The 19317-nt window shown below is 41.3% G+C and overlaps 1 protein-coding gene across 15 annotated transcripts in view; it reads right to left on the reverse strand.

Annotated features, from left to right (window-relative positions):
- The window catches only part of LOC311596594 (uncharacterized protein), a 167015-nt gene that overhangs the window by 68687 nt on the left and 79011 nt on the right, over positions 1-19317 (reverse strand). For 7 of the 15 annotated variants that reach the window (XR_014778891.1, XR_014778892.1, XR_014778893.1 and 4 more), the window contains 3 exons: positions 16788-16986; positions 5645-5726; positions 2406-2458 (listed from right to left, as the gene is read on the reverse strand). The exons of 4 other annotated variants lie outside the window; for them this stretch is intronic. Coding sequence is in view for 1 of the 11 variants with exons in the window: in XM_084780204.1 (XP_084636330.1) it covers positions 5647-5726 (80 nt within the window). In the remaining 10 variants the exon portion in view is untranslated. Of the gene's footprint in view, positions 1-2405; positions 2459-3628; positions 3828-5644; positions 5727-16787; positions 16987-19317 lie in introns of those variants that run through there. 4 more of the 15 variants (XM_084780204.1, XR_014778897.1, XR_014778900.1 and 1 more) reach the window with 4 other exon arrangements.

The raw sequence follows: 19317 nt of genomic DNA on the forward strand, positions 1-19317 counted from the left end.
TTTGGTGTTTTGTTTTGTTTTGTTTTGTTTTAGGATAACCTAGTATACCTGGTTGGGGATCCTCTGTTTTTAAAATGTGTTTGCTTGCTTCTTGTTTCACTGCCCCTTTAAGTTGTTCATTTAGTTTCTACTTCATTAATTTTGGTAATCTTTTCTACTAATTTTGTGACTGACTTGTTTTTATTTTTCTAAAAATTTAAGGCTCATGATTAGGCTATTTATTTGAGATCGGTCCAATTTTTAATATTAGTGTTTATAGCTGTAAGTTTCTCTCTTAAAAATCTTTTTATGATTATATTCTTATCCTCTTCTGATCTTGGTGTTTTCATTTTTATTTGAACCTAGGAATTTTTCCCTAAAGTTTTTCAGTAACCTACTAATAATTTCAATGTGAATTATTCAATTTCTGTATGTTTGTTTGTTCTCTGTAATTTCTCTTGCTGTTAGTTGCATAATTTATTATGATCTAATAAAATAACTTATTTCATTTCCCTTGTATTTTTAAGACTTCCTTTTATGAACCAAAATATGATATGATTTAGGGAAAATACCCATGGGCTATTGAGAAGAATGTAAGTTTATAGCTGATGGACAAACTGTTCTGTAGACGTCTGTTAAAGTTGGTTTGCATTTGGTCTGCACCATAAATTGATACTGATGTTTCTTTGTTGACCCATCTGCCCCAATTACTTACCTATTAGTGAGAAAGAATAACTAAAGCCACTCAGAATTATTTTGTTGAAGTTGACCAGAGCCTTCATATCTGGTTTACAAAACTGAGTGCACTGAAATTCAGTGCTATACATTTAGAATTACACTACACAAATGTAGTAAAGGGAGTATTTCCTTTACTAATACAATGTAGCCCTCTTTATATCTTTTGTCCAATTTTGTTGTGCCTTCTGCTCAGTCATTCATGAATACAGATATTCCTACTTGTTCTGCAGTTCTTTGCCTCTACTCTTTCACTTTCTGACTATGTTTAACTTTGCTATTGGATTATATTTCTTGCATTCAGTAATCTGTTGGGTCTTGTTATATAATCCAGTCTACCAGTCTGTCTTTTAATTGGACAACTGGAACCGTTGATATTTAGCATTATCACTAATGGTGTGTATTAATTCCTATGATTTTGCTATATTGTGTTCATTGAGTTCTTATTATTATTTGCTTATTTACTATTCTAGTGGGATTTATTCTTGCTTATGTTCTCATGATGGTATTTATCTCCTGTTGTGTATGTAGGGTTTCTTTAAGTATCTTCTGCAGTGATATTTTAGTGACCATATGTTTGTTGCAGACTGTTTCTATTTCTCCTTCAACATTCAAGGATACTTGACACAGTACAAGGTTGGCAATCTCTCTCTCTCTCTCTCTCTCTCTCTCTCTCTCTCTCTCTCTCTCTCTCTCTCTGGGTGTGTGTGTGTGTGTGTGTGTGTGTGTGTGTGTGTGTGTGTGTGCGATTCCATTCCCATCTGGGTTTTACTTTCTGGTTTTGTTTGTTTGTTTGTTTTGTTTCTTAATCTGTTATTATTCCAGTGGGTGTGTCTTTGTGTTTGTCTTTTGTAGATTCATGTATTCTTCCTGGTGATTTAATTGTAATATGAAGCTGAGAAGGTTAGTCTTTTCTGATCATCTTTTGGCTTCAATGTGCCTCTTATATTTAGATATTTAACTTATTCCCAAGATTTGGGAAATCTGCTGCTATTTTATAAACGTGTTTCTTTTTCCTTTCTTCTGTGTCCATGCATGACTTATTAGTTTAGGCTTTGATGGTGTCTCAGAGGTCCTATATAATCTTTCCTACTTTCTTCCTGTGCAACAGGCCAGTGCTCTGAACCTCTAGGTCTCTCATTTTTGCAGCTTTGATGCTGCATATAATCACCAGCAGTGACTTCCTGCGCCTGCCCAGCCCCCTACTTCCTACATATCTAAGTAGGTTGCTTCCCTGAGTGGCTGGCTTAAATAGGAAGTGACTTTTACTCTTTCTTATGCCTTTAACAGATTTCCCACATGGACATCTCCACCTGTGTCTGACTCAAAGTCTTTTCCCTGTAGTTATAATACTTCTCTAAACCATTGCATGATGGATGAGTATCTGACCCTTTCTGGGAGTTCCCAGAGACAGAGCAAAGCAGAAACCTTTGGCCTTTAAAGACACAGACTCTCCAAATGGCTTCTAGCCATTGTACCAGACCAGATGCCAGGAAGAGAACATTTCCCAAGTGCCAATTTGCTATGCAGACTCCAGGTCTCCTGTCAAATTAAACTCCAATTCTGATCAGCACTGAGGTTACTTCTCTCTCTCTCTCTCTCTCTCTCTCTCTCTCTCTCTCTCCCCCCCCCCTTCCCTCCCTCCCTCCTTCCCTTCCTCCACCCCTCCTCCCTCTCTCTTCAGTCCTCACTTTCTCATGCTTCACACTCTGTTGAAATGGTTTTTTTCCTCTCCTGTATATTCCTGTAAAAGAAACTTTATGTGATATAATTGACATTATAAAGAACTTACTAATACATTTTGCTTCTGAGATATTAAGTCACAGAAGTGAAATTTAGCTAAAGGAGCACTGCCTCCAAAATATACCAAAGATAAGTAAAAATCTAACAAGGTCTGTTAGCGATAAGCAAAATGTGGGATACAAGGATGTAAAAGTTTGTTCACCAGGATTGACCAGCCTTTAGACTCCTTCTTCATTACAAGGGGAACAGCAAAGACAACCAACCATTAGGCCCAGTTCCCGTAAAACAGACATACTGACACATGGCTAATGAGCAGCTCAAGGTGGGCAACTTAGGCATCACAACTATCATTAAGTCTAGGTCTGCTGGTAAGACTCCCACCCCCATGGCCCCCCATGCCCTTTCCAGAAAATACATAATTTTTCTAGATGGGCAAGATGATAAGAATTATTCATGAAAATGTTATATTTAAAATAACTCTGGCAATATGTAGTATCTTTGTTCTGTAAATCTTCTATTTGCCTAAGGGACCAGACTTTGAACTTTGTTTGAAAAATGTAAACAAAGATTTATCCCACATATTTTAAGATAATACTTTGGTGCATCCAAATTTAAGATTACTGTTTCTTTAAAAAAAACATGAGTCATTAATGACTAAGAAGTTTAGTCTCTAATACAACTATGTAACTACATTTTATAATATCAACCTAGTGCATCTTTTTCTATTGTTTCATTATCCTTGTTTTTCAGTTGCATCTTTCAAAAACCAAGTGTAATTATTTGAATCTAGTCTAATGGTCTTTGTTTTTTTAATAGAATATTTACCTTACATGAACTACTTGTGCATCTCTTAAGTCTTTTGTATATAAATCTACCACATTACAACTTATGCTTTGTCTTTCAATCCTATTTTCTTTTCTTTAAAGGAAGCATCACTATTTTGGGGTATTCATTTCAGTTTAGTTGTATATTTACTCATTTAGCTCTTCACTTTTTTTGTCTCTTTCTTTATCTAGCTAATCCTTTTTCCTTCTGCCTAAATAATTCTGTCTGATTTCTATTTAGGGTAAGTTTTCTAACAACAAATTTTCTTCTGGCTGTGTTAAATGTCTTTATTTTACTTTAACCCTAGAATATTTTCTAGTATATTAATTTTTATATGGGCAATTACCTTCTTCCAGCATGTTGTGAGTATTGTTCCATTGTTTTTTACTTTTTCTTCTCTTCTGTTAAAATTCAGTCCATTAATCATCACTGATACACTTTCAAGATATTCTATCCTTCCCTCAAATTGCTTGTCTTTGATCTTCTATGACTTTGATATGATGGTATTCAGGAGATCTTGCTTTTTTCTTTGTGATATTTTAAGTCTTTGGTTAGAAAGCAAACACAAATTATTTCTTCTAATATTTCCCCCTTTCCTTTCCTTCCTCCTCTATCCTTGTCTCTCTCGCTCTTTTCTCCTCCTCTACATTTTCCTCCTCCTCTTCTTCTTCTATTAAAATTGTGGTAAAATAAACCAGTGATTGATTCCTCTGTGCATTTTTACTCCTTTTCTATTTTTTTGTTTTCCGTCTCTTAGTCTGGATTTTTTTTCTAGCATATACCTCAGTTAACTGATTTTTTTCAGCTATGTCTAATTTTCTTCTTAAGTGTAGTCATTCAGTAAGCGTCTCAGCTTAGAATACTATACTTTTATTTATATAATTCTTATTAATTTAGTTTTTTCAACTATGTTGTGTCAATTCTATAATTTCTTATTTTCTATTGGAAGAATCATCTTGTTTTAATAACTTCAATATTATACATATATTTTTAGACCTACACTTGGTACTTTTTAAAATATATATAGATTCTGTGATTCTTTTTCTTTGGTCAACTTCTTGCCCATGTTATTTTTGTCTTGTTACATATCTAGCTGGTTTTGATTATGTGGTATACACTCTACTTGAAAATTACTTATTTGTAGACATAATTGAAAACCTAGAAGGGCATTATCTTCCTCCATGGGTGATTGTCTCATTTGAAACTGCCCTGAATCTGATAACATCTAGAATTATTTCAAACAGCTTCATGTACTGAGAAATGCTCATCTACAGACTCTCAGAAATGGGCTGGAATCTTGAGGGATTTGTTTTGTTTTGGTTTTCTTCTGATTTACTCATTTTCCTGCAATACTGCCTTCTAGAACTCCAATCCAAGTTGGGAGTGATTTACAAATGCTGTAACGCTGGAAGATTTTTTTACCCTCTCCCGAGTACTGTGTACTTGATTATCTTTCTTATACCTCGGACAGCTGTTCCCTGTCATTGTTCACCTTTTCTGGTCCTCAGTAGAAGTGTTATTCTTAAAGTAATAGCCCACCACCAATTCTGATATTAACCCACTCCTAACACTTGAACCTTCTTTCACCTTCTGACTACAGAGAGACCTCTACCTACTCATGCCTATCTTTTCCCTAGAGACAAATGACTACCAGAAGGAATTAAATGAGTTATAAAAAAAAATCACCACTTAATGGGAGGAGGTTCCCTTCTGTCACAGACCTAGGCGAGGGGAATAGGGTGTGAGAGGGAGAGAGGGAGGAAAGGGAAGAGACAAGCAAGGGGATAAAAGTTGAGATATGATCTGAATAAATGAATTTTAAAAATCACCACTTAGAAGAGTCAGATTCATGTTGTGCCTGGCTTTGGCTTCATAGCACTGGGCTATTAAATTATTTCTGCAACTAACTAATAGCATCTCAGTTGTTGCAAGTTTATTCTGTCTTTCCCTTTGTACTTACAGATAATCTCTGTTGTCTATGACTTTCAGGAATGGGAGATATCTCTCTCCTTTTCATGTAATCCTAAACTGTGGAAATTCTCCATTTAGAGGCAAATCTTAGCATTTGCTCATAGTGTTCCTTGGGTCCCTCCTGCTGGCCAGGTTCAATTGACAACAACCACACTAGCTCCTTTTTTTCAAATATTCTGTACCTACCCCTCCTAAGGCTTCTCTGAAGCTAGCCATCTAGCAAATGTTTAAATATAAATTATTAATATTGGCAGGACACCACCAAGGAAGGCCCTCCACATTCACCATGAGGCATTCACCTGCAAAGCTATGTTTTCCTAGCCTTGCCCTTAGCTTTGTCTATGGGAAGCTGTTCCCCTTCCCGGAAGACCTCAGCTCTCCCCATGCTTACCTTCACCAGTTCCTCTCACGGTCTTCTTCTCTACACACAGCCCTATGAGAAGACCATCCAAGCACAGCACAAAGTGAAAGACCTGAATCAAAATGAGAGACCTTAGAGCATTCACGTGTTTATTCACTGACTCACTAATTTACCTTTCATGACATGAGACTCCAAAGTGAGGGAAGAAAGTAAATAATAACATTAAATATCTAATTATCAGTGAATTAACCACTTAAGAAACAATTAGGTTTACTCTTACCAAGTTGACTTTTCAACATTTGCTATTTAGTAGTAATACTGGGTCTAAGAGAATATAATTTGTATGACATTCAGATACAAATGTGATACCTTATTCTTAGGATAATCTCTCTTTGTAATGAACACAGTGCTCATTTTTATGTAAGACTGTTTCTATGGAAGCTCTCTTTTATTTATTCACTGAACAAACATTTATTTAGGCAGGCTATGAGCTGGAGATACAAAGAAAAGGGCCCAGGGGTGTAATCCTCGAGGGGTTTCTATCTATTGCAAATTGTTTACAATGTACTGTGCTAAGGGTTATGAGGGAGAGGAACATGCACAGAATGGATGCTGAGCCGAGGCAAGGGTGTGAAACGGTGACAAAAGCCTTCCAGAGCATCAGCACTGGTCAAGATGTGACAGCCACCAGTCATCCATTTCCTTCTGATACTGTTCACTAGCTTTATCGAAACATTTTTCAAAGAACAAAAACAGAACTCAGCTCGACGGGTCTGAAAGATTGCTACCTGAATTAGTGGAGACTGCATTAATGAGATTTAAGATGCTCATATTTTTCCTTATAGTCAAACGAGTCCGTGCTTGCTTATAAGGCCTCTAGCACAACAATGTTGTGTTTTGTTTCTTACCCCATCTTCCCAGTTTCACATTAAGTGTAAATATATGGATATATAGATATAAATAATCATTATTAATATATATCATATGTAATAATATATAACCTTATTAATACTGCATAAGTTGCTTACAAGACTTCCAAAACTCCCATTAGGAGACCTATCTAGCCATACTCTCTCTTTTCTATGACTTTCTCTGTTTACTTACCAGAAAGTAAATCAATGGTCATGTAATCATATAAAACTGTGTACCTGATTCTTGGGCATTTTATATTTTATAGAGCAGTCCCATTTTAAACATACTTATGATGTACATGAATGGTAACAGGATACTTTTATGATACTCTAGGAAGCATACATTGACTTATTCTACAAAACTTCAGTGGATCTTGAGGATATGCCAAGGGTTTCAATACACCCCAGAACCCCTTAGCCAGCAGCAGGACAGATAGACAAGCCACAGAAGGCTACAGTGTTAGATGTGAAGTGGGAAACTAAGTCTTCCTTGGCAACAACAAGTAGATGGCCACTGATTCTGACTGTGTTTGAGTTTCTGTCACTCTGGTCAAGTTGGTGTTGGTATGCCCTCCATGACAACCACCCCTTACAAGGGGGTCTTGTCACCTTATGTCAACTAACTGGATCATACCTATGGTAAGAACTTAGCTCAGAGTACAAAAACAGTCTCTCTGTTGTTCACTAACCTTCAACCAACCAAATTATGACCAAATTAGGATGATGGAAATTAGCTGGATATGTTATATTTTAGGTTTGAATTTTATGGGACAAAATAAACTATTTAATAATAGCTCCACAGAAATTATACCAAAAGCAGTAAATCTGTCTTGTATTGGCCCATGTGAGCAGAAGCTTCAAGTATTTCAGAGTTCTTAAATGAGACAAAGAAGAAAAAGAAATGTTGTTCATTAATAGAAGAAACCAATCGTTACCGCCAGTGATGACCAGAAATTAGATTTATCCTGGGTTTTGAAAAGCACCCCCAAGACCTCACTCCCTTGGACCTTCATCTGGCCCTGGTATTTTATTTTCCTTCACTAAGAAGCCCCAAATGAGGCTGGTCTGAGCCCCAACTCCCCATTGTCAATGGAATATTTCGCTTTCACCTCAAAATCCAAGACTGAAGTGTTGGAAAATGCTGTCTACCAAGGGCTCTGGCCTTAGGATTCATGAGTTTAGTAGGCTATTATATCAATAAGTTCCCATCTTTGATACATCCCTCTTGTGCACAGAAAACATGTCCATTTAGGCCCCTAATGGATGTGAAGAATCTTTGTTGTTAGTCATGGTAAAAAAAAAAAAAAAAGGAAGGAGTGACTCACAAGCTACATGGCTGCAGACAAGGGTTGTGGTGGCCAGGGAGGGCAAGAAGCCTCTCCAGAGGGAAGCAGAGGGCAGACTTACATGGGTGGCCATCCTTACCACCCTCACCCTCCACCTTCTTCCATCACTCTGGTCACCCAGATCTGGGTCAAGACAAGGAATAGAAGTTCAGTGTGACAAATCTCAGGTGAGGACAAGAGAAAAGGTCATGGGACATATTATTCCTCTAGGGGACATTGCAAAATGTGCCTACACGTTATTCAAAAGGTGTCTGTATTTACACAGATACCCATTAAGAGCTCTCTTCCTTCCCAGAGGCAGAAAGTACAAGAAGACAGTTGAGGGAAGACCATCCTCTTCCATGCTCAACTCAGGTTAGAAGCTAAATCACTGTGACATCAGCAATTCCTGCTTGAGTTTAAAGGTTATGATCCTAGGCTTCAAAAATTGAGACTAAGAAAGCTTGCATAAGTTATAGACAACCCTGACATTCTACAAAAAGACCAGAGCTCCCTGGGGGATAGCTAGCCCAGTACTACTTAGATACTAAGCCCACATACCTTCTGACCTCTCTGACCCTTACTAGCTCTCATGCATGTACCTTGCTCCATTCTTAATCTCTCTCTCTCTCTCTCTCTCTCTCTCTCTCTCTCTCTCTCTCTCTCTCTCTCTCTCTCTCTCCTCCCTTCTCCTCTCCTTTCCCTCAGTGCCCTGGGAAGTGAGTAGTAATAACTTGATTCACATTACATGCTAAGATAATCAAAAGCCATGCACATGTGACCAGATACCTTTAATGTCTTAACCTTGAGAATCCCAATCAAAAGTTGTATTTGAAAGAGAGAAGAAAAGGTTTGTTTTTGAATTATAGGAGGCAGAGGCTCCCCTTGAGCATACAAAGTCAACTGTACAAACAATCTCTTTCTCTCCCTCCCTCTTGACAGTGACAATTAGGACCTGACCCCATTCTGGGGCCACCACCCCATGCTGACTCTGCATGTCCTGGGAATCCTTAATTCCACAGGTTACCGTCTCCTTCCCAAATGGCTATGCCCTTTAATGCAACTTTCTTGAAGGAAAGAAAAAAAGGGCAGAATTTTTAGGAAGCATTCTCCCTGGAGGCATGACCAGGACTGGCTCCTGGAATTCGTTTTCCAGCTAAGCACTTTAGTACTCTGTTTCTTGTGGTTATTAGCACAAGTGACAACAGCCTTTTCCTCCTTGAGCCACGCAGATTAAGGAAACCTAAGACTACATTTCTAAAATTGTTTCCATTTCAACCCACAGAGAATCGATACAAGAGAAGAGCATTGCCTTAAACGCTAATGTTATCCAAACTCAAATTCATTTTTGATGGATCGGTGGCTGTGTTTTCTTAAGGCCAGACCAGGATAAATATACACATTTTTTTAGAGATTCTTTTTCCTTTCCCCATTCCTTGCCCCTACACAGAAAGTGCAATAGTGAATGATACACTCATGCCCAGTTGGTTGTCCCTGAAGGACACAGACTGTACGAGGGAAATAGGAGACTATTTCCAGTAAAGAAGCCCCAATGCTCTGCCAAGGATGCCAGTTAACATTGACCATATGACTAAGGAGTCCCCAGTCTGATGGGCGTCAGAGCGCACACTGTGGAAAACCTCAGACATAGGGCTCAGGAGTGGATCTAACTCTTTTACTCCTCCTCGGTTCAGGATTTCTCAATTCCAACCAGTACAGACTGGACCCTAATACAATCAACCATGGCTTAGAGCAAGAGTGTGAAACCCCAGGATCACACTTTCAGCCTTGACATCCGGTCATTGTTGGCCTCTAACTTCCCTCTTAATCCCAGGAAGTCCCATTCTCACCATCTTCTTTCAGGCTCAGCTAAGGCAGGTCTTCCTCCAGAAAACTGTCTATCCATGACCGCCTCTCTAAGTTGGTACTTTCTTCTGTCTCTGTGTTATGCCCTGGGCATGCCTCCATGTCTATGCTGGTGTCCAGAACAGCAAATGGCTGTTTATTGGTAAAGCTTAGCAAATCTAATCTGAGCCACCAGAGAGCTCAGTCCACATCTTTCACAGCAGCAGTTAAGGTAATGTTTGTCTAGGTGCTCTAGAGAAATAGAATTGATGAAAAGAGCATATATTTTAAAAGGCACCTAATTACATGGGATAATATAGGACCTTTCCTGTCCAGCAACAGCCATCTGCAGCTGAAGAAGCTAAAAACCCAGGAGCTGCTCAGTCCACCAAAGTTGGGTGCCTCAGTGGTTCTAATATAATGCTGGAGGTCTGGACGATGACTAGTGAGCCAGTGGTCTTTTTTTTTTTTTAGATTTATCTATCTATCTATCTATCTATCTATCTATCTATCTATGTATCTATTTATTTATTATGTATACAGTGCTCTGCCTGCATGTACATGTGCAGCCCAGAAGAGGACATCAGATCACTTTATAGATGGTTGTGAGCCACCCTGTGGTTGCTGGAAATTAAACTCAGGACCTCTGGAAGAACAGACAGTACTCTTAACCACTGACCCATCTATTCAGCCCTGAGGCACTGCTCTTCATCCTACCTGAAAGGGCAAAGGAGATGTAAATAACAGCAAAGGATAAAAGTGGTAGCCAACAAGAAGCAACCACAAGCGAGCAGCACTGCTTTCCCTTCATCACTCTTTAGGCCTGAGCTACTGACAGAAGGTAGGGAGTTCTAGAAGAATCTTTCTGAAAACACTTTCATGACCATACCCAGATGTCCATCTCCCAGTTCATCCCAATCAGGTGGACAATCAAGAACCATCATAGACATGATGCCTAGATCATTTACAGAAGAAGAAACAGGGGATAATAAAGAAATGAATGCTTCAATATAGCCTCTGCATGCCCTAGGCACCCAATTAGCAAACAGCGCTCTGTTCTCATTTTTGAGACATTGAAAAATATGTTTTGTTTTGTTTTGTTCTGACTGTTACTTCAGGGCTTGGTCACATAATTTGCTGTAGCCAGTGGACCAGTGTGATGTAAGTGAAGATTTGGCCACCTCTGACTCAAAGGAGCCTGCACTTTTTTCCCCCGATGCAATCCTCTGACCACACCATGTAGGCAAGCTTATACTTTCTACAGAAGTCTGTGAATTATCTTGACCACATTCGTCATCTTATACTTGGTATGGACTGTACTATTGCACTGGTGGGACAGCAGACTTTTGCTACATTCTTCACTCTCCTTCTACCACACTTGGGAGGGTATCCAGGTCTCTGCTCTGGATAGCCTTAGGGCTCAGTAATCATAGATTATCCTTTCTCATCTCAAAGGATGCCTGGCTAGATTTTCAGATAGGTTAATAGTATAAAAATAATTCAGCAGAAATTAAGAATATGATATATAGATAAAACCAGTTCTTTGATCAGAAGGGCTAAGGCATTATTGGCATTTTGATACATTGGAGTCTGTCCTAGGTAACCAAATGGCAGCTAAGAAAGCCAACATCCAAGCTGTGTTACCATGTAAAACAGAAGCAAATACAGACTCAACTCCACCACCATCCATAGAAATTAGGAGATGGGAATTAAGGTGGCAAAGAAATGAAACACCAAAACATCAATCAACAAAGATGATAGGGGATCGCTGTTGGGTCACCATCAAGAAGCCATCTGGAAATGTATAAAAAAGTGAGGTAATACCAGTGAGTGACCCACAAAGTAACCAGGAGTTAATCAAGGCTTCCTGTGACACTGTCTCTCTGACTGGAGAGCGCAACAAGAATCAAATAGAGGTCATGTAGCTGGAGCTACAACCAACCTTGCTGTGAAAGGATGTAAGTGTGGTGATCACTGGCAGATGACTGCCCATGTACACAGACTGACCCATGGCAAGAGACAGTAGGGTGTGATGTGGCTAAAGAAAGAGCAATGTTGAGTAGAGATGTACAGCATGTGGCTCAACTGCAGATCTCACTTCCTGGCAAAAGACTACGTAGGGTTTCTGGCCCTACATGGATTATATATCACCCAACAAAAAAGACTTGAGAACAAATCTGTCACTCCTGCACTTCCTCACCCAACAAGACACATGAGCTCACATGCCTTCTTCCCTCCAGCCTTCTTGTTGCAATGCCACATAATACTAGCTTGGAGGTTATCCCATTAACCCTGGGAATCTTTTAGTCAACACTGGTGTAACCCTATTACCTCCTAGGTAGACTCCAACCTGCCATCACTTCTGAAATGCAAGTCCTATTGCCTTCAGTTCTGTCCTGATGGGTGTTTCCTGGATTGGAAAGTCATACCAAAGTTCAATGCATTCTGTGTTATCCTCCTTCTAATGTCCCAGCTAGACCAGGCTGATAAATTGTCACAGTGGTCATAATTACAGAGTTCAAGAAGCTCTTGTCTAGCCTTTCCAGGCACAGTAGCAGTGGTCAATCTAGGCCATTGGCATGAATATTTATACACTCTGAAAAGACCCCAGAAATGACAGTGAAGACAAGAAAGACATCCTCTTGGGAGGTTAGCAGAAGTTTAAATATTCCACATTCCTTGTTGGAGAGAAACAGGAAGTAACTGGGAGAGAGAACAATGGAGAATAAAAGTGCTTAGCTCTGACTCTTTCATGGCTAGCTGGAGCTCAGCTGAGGAGCAGACTTCTGATCTTGGACATAGCCAGAATCCAGCATGCCCCAGTGTCCTCAGGAAGCTTAGAATCTCCTTTTATATACGCATGGAGCAGCACATTCAGTCCCATCTCAGTGTTTTAGAAGACAGTGAAAAGTCTGGGCCCAGAAAACCCCACAGAGACTCGGAGTTGCTGTGCCCTTTCAAGACTTCCTGATGTTCCTGTCATACTGGAGAACTCACCTCCTGCCTGATCTCTAACCATAGGAGGGTCATGAATGCTAGACCTCTTTCCCAGTTGCTTCATTCCATGGAGGATGCAAACTAGCAAGAGCCTACCACATGGACATTTATTAAAGACATCACAATTGCATGCTTTGGGGTGACTAATTTTATTGTAGGCTATGTCTAAAATGTCTTCATTTATCCCTGAAGCAGTTTCTTGCTGTTCATAATCTAAAAGTAGCTACTAATTTTACATTATTAGAGGGCAAAAGTGACACCAGCTTTAGATTGGCTGTTCTAGGGCATCTGGCTGAATAAATGAAATATCTGAGTGAGGTTAAATAGATACTGTGACAAACAAAAATGGGAGTACTGGCCAGATGATTGAAAAGCCACACTCATTAGAATACCCTTAGAATAAAACATATTTATCCCCAGAAAAGGTAATGCCAAGCTCCTAGATCATCTCAGCATAGACGATGTACTCAAGAATTTGCTATGTGTTCAATAATTCAATCCACTGATTAAGCAGCTGCTATGTGTAGACAGAGTGCTATGCCTGACCACAAAGTCAGTGGGCAAATTGGGTAAGAGGCACACAATCCAAACCAGTGGAGAGCATCACTGAAGAGAAGAATGCAGTCAAACAGTAGAGGGAAAGAAGGAGGACTTTCTCTGCACATCACTGTCAGATGTAATATTTGTATACCACAGAAGTAAATGGAGTGAAGTGAGAAAAACATAACCTCAAACTCATGGGGTCACAACTATTTAACCACTAGCAAGCCCCAGCTCCTCTGCACCATGCCATCACTATCCCTATTGGTTTAATAGTGGCATCACAAATAGGCAACTACTGTTTAATCAGACTTAAGGCCAGTAGAAATCTAAAGTTGCCCAATGCAAACACACAGACACACACACACACACACACACACACACACACACACAAAACATGCACATACACACAGAGGGACATACACAGGCATATACACACATGTACCTTGTTACATTGTACATACACAGGCATACAAACACAAGCACACATCCATGTGCAGGCACATTCATATATACACATGTGTACACATGCACAAATGTACAAAACACACAAGTTGATACACACATGTATGTATGCATACACAAACACACAGGTGCACTCACATATAAACACAATGCACACCCACACATATGTATCCACGTGTATAAGCATCCCTAGAAGTCTCAGAGTTCCCCCATAGAACTGTTTCTCTCAGGAGAGAGTGGGTTTGTAAGATAAACTCCTTCAAAGGTTGTGTGCCCGCCAGCCACTAATGCAAGGAGCATAATTAAGATGGAAAACAACCAAATCCTGAGAGGAGCAGAAGCAGAACAAGATTGGGCCAAGTTGGTGAAAAGGCCTCTCTCCCCTGTGGCTTTGTACTCAAGAGCTCTCCACGAGCAGAGAAATAAGAGAGGGTGGAAAGGAACACATGAATAAAACAAAAGCTGTATTTATAGTGCTTTCTTGTGCAACCCCTATACCACCCTCTGTTGGCTTGACCCCTGGGTCACCTTCCACTCTGGGACAAGATCACTGTGTTCCACTATATTCTTTCCCACAGGCTCCAAGCATTATAAGTGTGGTGAGCTTGGGTGGGAATCATGCTAAGCACTCAAGTGCAGGGCAGGTAGGAAAAGGAGGAGGCCCAGAGGAAGGCTAAGAAAATCTCAAGGACCATAAATCAGGGACTATGCAACCTACAAAAGATGTGATAAAGCTATCCTTGGCTCCAGTAGACACTAAGGTCCTTGGAACCACAGCCCAAATGAAAGGGAGGGCATTGGGATTGCTGCATAACATGTGTTTTCAAATTCAAGTGCTGACAGCACCGTAGAGTGTTTGTCTAATTCAGAGCTAGCAAGACAGCATTGGCTGTGGAGAAAAGGAGAGGATCCATACTCCCACAGTCCCAGCAAAAAATTTGCCAAAGATTCAAACGAAACTCAAGTGGCCTGGACTTCAAGAGAGCATCCTGTCCATTCCAAAGAAATGGATGGTAGCAACAGAAAAGACCCACAGAAACCCAGCTTGAGGTGTTGTGCCAGTGGACTTGAAAGAATTAGTTTGGGACTTAGGTAGGTATGGTCAATGCATCCAACCAGGTCGTCATTCAAAGAATGGAGCATGCACATTCCTATAAAACTGCAACGAAGATGAAATGGGATCATGACAAGTGATTGCTAGACTGGAAAATATTTATCCCAATGTGTTTGCTGATGTCAGAGATGGGTGCTGATGTTAAAGGAAAAATACAGTCATGGCATTTGGGGTTAGTACTACTACACTGCTTGTTTCAAGCTCCACTTGCTCATAGGGCTGAGGTGCAACCTACGGGGCCAACCTGCTGGGCCAATATCAATGACAAAACTGAAGTGCTATGTGCTGAATGTGGTCCATCAAGCAACTGAAGCTGGCAGGAGCTCCCTTCTACTCCCATGCCCGTCACCACTGGCTCAGGCTGATGGTTAAGTGGAAGTTGACAATTATCTAGCTCACACAAGTTGCTCAGACCACTCACCTTCTTAGTAGCAAAGAGTTCTTACCATTCTACCAGAACAACTTTAATGCATGATGACCTGCAGGAAGTATTGAAACCTGACCCCTGCCTGGTCCCATGTCCCCACTGTCAGCAGACATGCCTCGCCTTAGATTTGGGTAGCCAGTCTCATGAGAACTGACATGGGTCCATGCAGAGGTTAAGCATGGAAAGCTACACACCAGAAATTGGGGAGACAGTACAATTGGTAAAGCACTCGACATACAGGCGTGAGGACCAGAGTTGAATTCCCAGCAAACATATAAATAGCCAGACATGCTTACAAACCTGTGCTTGGGGAGTCAGACACAGGTAAATCCCCAGGGCTTGCTGACCTATCAGACTAACCCAAATAATTAATCCCAGCGGCTAATAAAAAACACTCCAAGGAAACAGGGTGATGTTTCCTAAGGAACACAACTTGAAGTTGTTCTCTGGCATCCACATGTATAACACACATACACACCACACACACTCCACATACACCACACATACCATACACACTCCACATACAACACACACACTCCACATATACCACACACACCTCACACACCCCATATACACACACCTCACACACCCCACATACATATCACACGCACACCACACACACCCCATATACACACACCTCACACACCCCATATACACACACCTCACACACCCCATATACACACCACACACACCCCATATACACACACCTCACACACCCCATATACACACACCTCACACACCCCACATACATATCACACGCACACCACACACACCCCATATACACACACCTCACACACCCCATATACACACACCTCACACACCCCATATACACACCACACACACCCCATATACACACACCTCACACACCCCATATACACACACCTCACACACCCCATATACACACCACACACACCCCATATACACACACCTCACACACCCCATATACACACACCTCACACACCCCATATACACACCTCACACACCCCATATACACACACCACACACACCCCATATACACACACCTCACACACCCCATATACACACACATCACACACCCCATATACACACACCTCACACACCCCATATACACACACCTCACACACCCCATATACACACACCTCACACACCTCATATACACACCACACACACCCCATATACACACACCTCACACACCCCATATACACACACCTCACACACCCCATATACACACCACACACATACACACACCCCACACACACACCACACACATACACACACTCCACATACATACACACACATACACCGCGCGCGCACACACATACACACACACACACACAGAAACACGTGCACACACACACACACGCGCGCACACACACACACACAAATATGAGCACACACACACACACTACATACACACACAAAAAGAAGGAGGAAGGAAGGAGATAAAGACAGAGAGAGAGACAGAATGAGAGAGGGGGGGAGGGAAAGGGAGAGAGAGAGAGAAAGAGAAAGAGAGAAGGGAGGGATGAAAAGGAAGGAAGCTCATGTTCCTTGAGAAATCTTGCCCCACCTGACTGTGGAAGGACCTCCTCCTTAAGGCCCAGGAAGCTGGTATGAGTGCTGTAGGAGCACACAGAAGGGGCTGGCTCTCTTCAAGAATTCAAGTCCTGCGCTCTTTGCCTTCGCATCTTTCTTGTTGTCATGGGATACCAACAAGACTAGTCCAAATACAAGACTGGATCCGAACTAAAGCTCTTTTAAATTCACAACTGAAAAACAACAGCATTTACATTTGTTATTTTTGTCTAGAATACAAGGGTTGTCTATGAATAAAATACACACAGTTGGGAGAGGGGGAGAAAATTCATCTCACAGCTCTCTGCCAGCGCAAAGGCCGGTCGAACAATCTTCACAACTTTCCACAGCTAAGCACGTAGTACCAGCCTAAGTAAGCTGCTCAGCCATGCTTGGGGTGTTGTACTCAGGTCCCACCTGAGCTGGCTTGCAGTGTTGGGCAAAAGTCATTAAAATGAAATTAATTAATTTAACCCCCACATTGAGTTGTTTGAAGTAACATGACATGCAGTGAATCTAGATCGGTTCGTTTGTAGATTTGCTAGCGGTGGGTTTAACTCTTGGCTGGTGGTCAGTAGATGTGGGCATGGACCTCAGAGGAAGTGGCACCTGGGCATGGCCCCATGCAAAGGCATTTCTAACCCGTTTGGAGCACAGGAGTCCCATACGGTGTCAGAATCCAGGGACCCCGCATGCCATGGCGACTGGGATACCGTTGCACTTTGAACAGGAAAAGTTCCAATAGGTTTACAAGTTAATAACACTAGATCTCCAACTGAGGGAAGATCTGGAAGTGAGTCCCAAATGGAAGAAATGGATCACCGAGCGTGGCCATGAGATCTCTTATCCCAGGCTCATACCTCTCCACTCTCTGCTTCCTGACTGAAGATACAACATGACCTTGGCTCCTGACTCTGTGTCTTCCGGGCCTGATGTTCTGTATCCCACCTTAACCCTGAGCCAAAATAGACTTTCCTCCAGCTAAGTTCCTTTGATCAAATATTTTGTCACAGCAACAGGAAACGGAACTAATCAACCACCTATGGGTTCATGCCGCGAAGACAGCTGACGGTCTGCACGGCTCTGAAGCACAGGGACTTCCCAGTTCCTCCTCATTACAGATTTTAAGTTCCAAGCATTTTTTGTTGTTGCTTCTGTTGTCAGTGCGGTATTTGGGGGCTTGAGTTCTAGTAGAGACTTGTACATTTCTTTTTGTTGTTTTGTTTTGTTTTGTTTTGTTGTTGTTTTCATTTGTTTGGAGATATTCGTTCTTGGCAGTGGTGGGATTTTTTTGTTGTTGTTATTTTTGTGGATTTTGTTTGTCTGAGTCTTGTTGTTGTTTATTCTAGTACTATCTTTATTTTAGTCAGGGTTTCTAATGCTGTGAGAAAACATCAGGACCAAAATCAACTTGAGTAGGAAAGGGTTTGTTTCGGCTTACACTTCGGTAGCGCAGCTCACCATTGAGAGAAGTCAGAGCAGGAACACAAACAGGGCAGGAACATGGAGGCAGGGGCTGATGTAGAGTCCGTGGAGGAGTGCTGCTTACTACCTTGCTCCTCCTAGTCTTCTCAATTTGTCTTTTTTTAACACTCCTGGACCACTTTCCCGGGGATGGCACAGCCAACAATGAACTGGTCCCTCCCACATCAATCATCAGTCCAAAAGAGAGAGAGAGAGAGAGAGAGAGAGAGAGAGAGAGAGAGAGAGAGAGAGAGAGAGAGAGAGAGAAGAGTCTTACAGACTTTCCTACAAGACAATCCTATGCCTTCATTTCCCCCCACCCCCACCCCCTAGAAGTCCTTGCCTTGCATCAGTCTGACATGAACACTGGCCTTCAAAATCCTGAACCCCACAGACTGAGGGGAAATAGAAGACTTTAAGGATTTGGGAAACCCTATAATTAAACGCCATCTTTCAGTGTAGAATTCAACTTTCTGTCTCAAGAACTATATCCATTTGGTGCTACTTAAAAGAAAACCCACATCGGATGGCCTTCATAATCCTAGAGGATATTTTAGGCATCCCCTCCGTGTTTTCCACCTTCCTTCCATTGAACTGAACATGTTCTATATGAGGAATGTTCGTGTCTTGTCTCCTTCCCAACTGAGCCCATGACTCTACTTCTATCAATTCCTCCTTCCAATTCTCATTGTTATATAAGCTAAATGTCTTAGAAATAGACACACATCTTAAAAATAAAGTCCTGTATATAATTCGGCTGTGAATGTGGTATTCAAGCATTCTCCAACTTGGAGCAGGCTCTCTTCCAAACACTTGAGTGTATGTCAGTCTTCTAGTATTCAAAATGCATCTTCCCACAGACACCAGGCTGCGTGTGGTGACTAGGTCCCCAGGCATCCCATTAAAGCCTGCTGAAGCCTGAGCAAATGAGGTGCAATGCTACCCCTAGACCTGGCCATGACTCTGTGGAGAGCAAGCACAGAAGGCTAACTTGATCCTGGCAGACCACACACACAGGGGTAATAGTCACTGTGCCTGCCTCCCCCAGGAGGCATTTTTTT

Source organism: Acomys minous (assembly GCF_964271855.1).
Source record: "Acomys minous genome assembly, chromosome: 4".
Taxonomy (NCBI): domain Eukaryota; kingdom Metazoa; phylum Chordata; class Mammalia; order Rodentia; family Muridae; genus Acomys; species Acomys minous.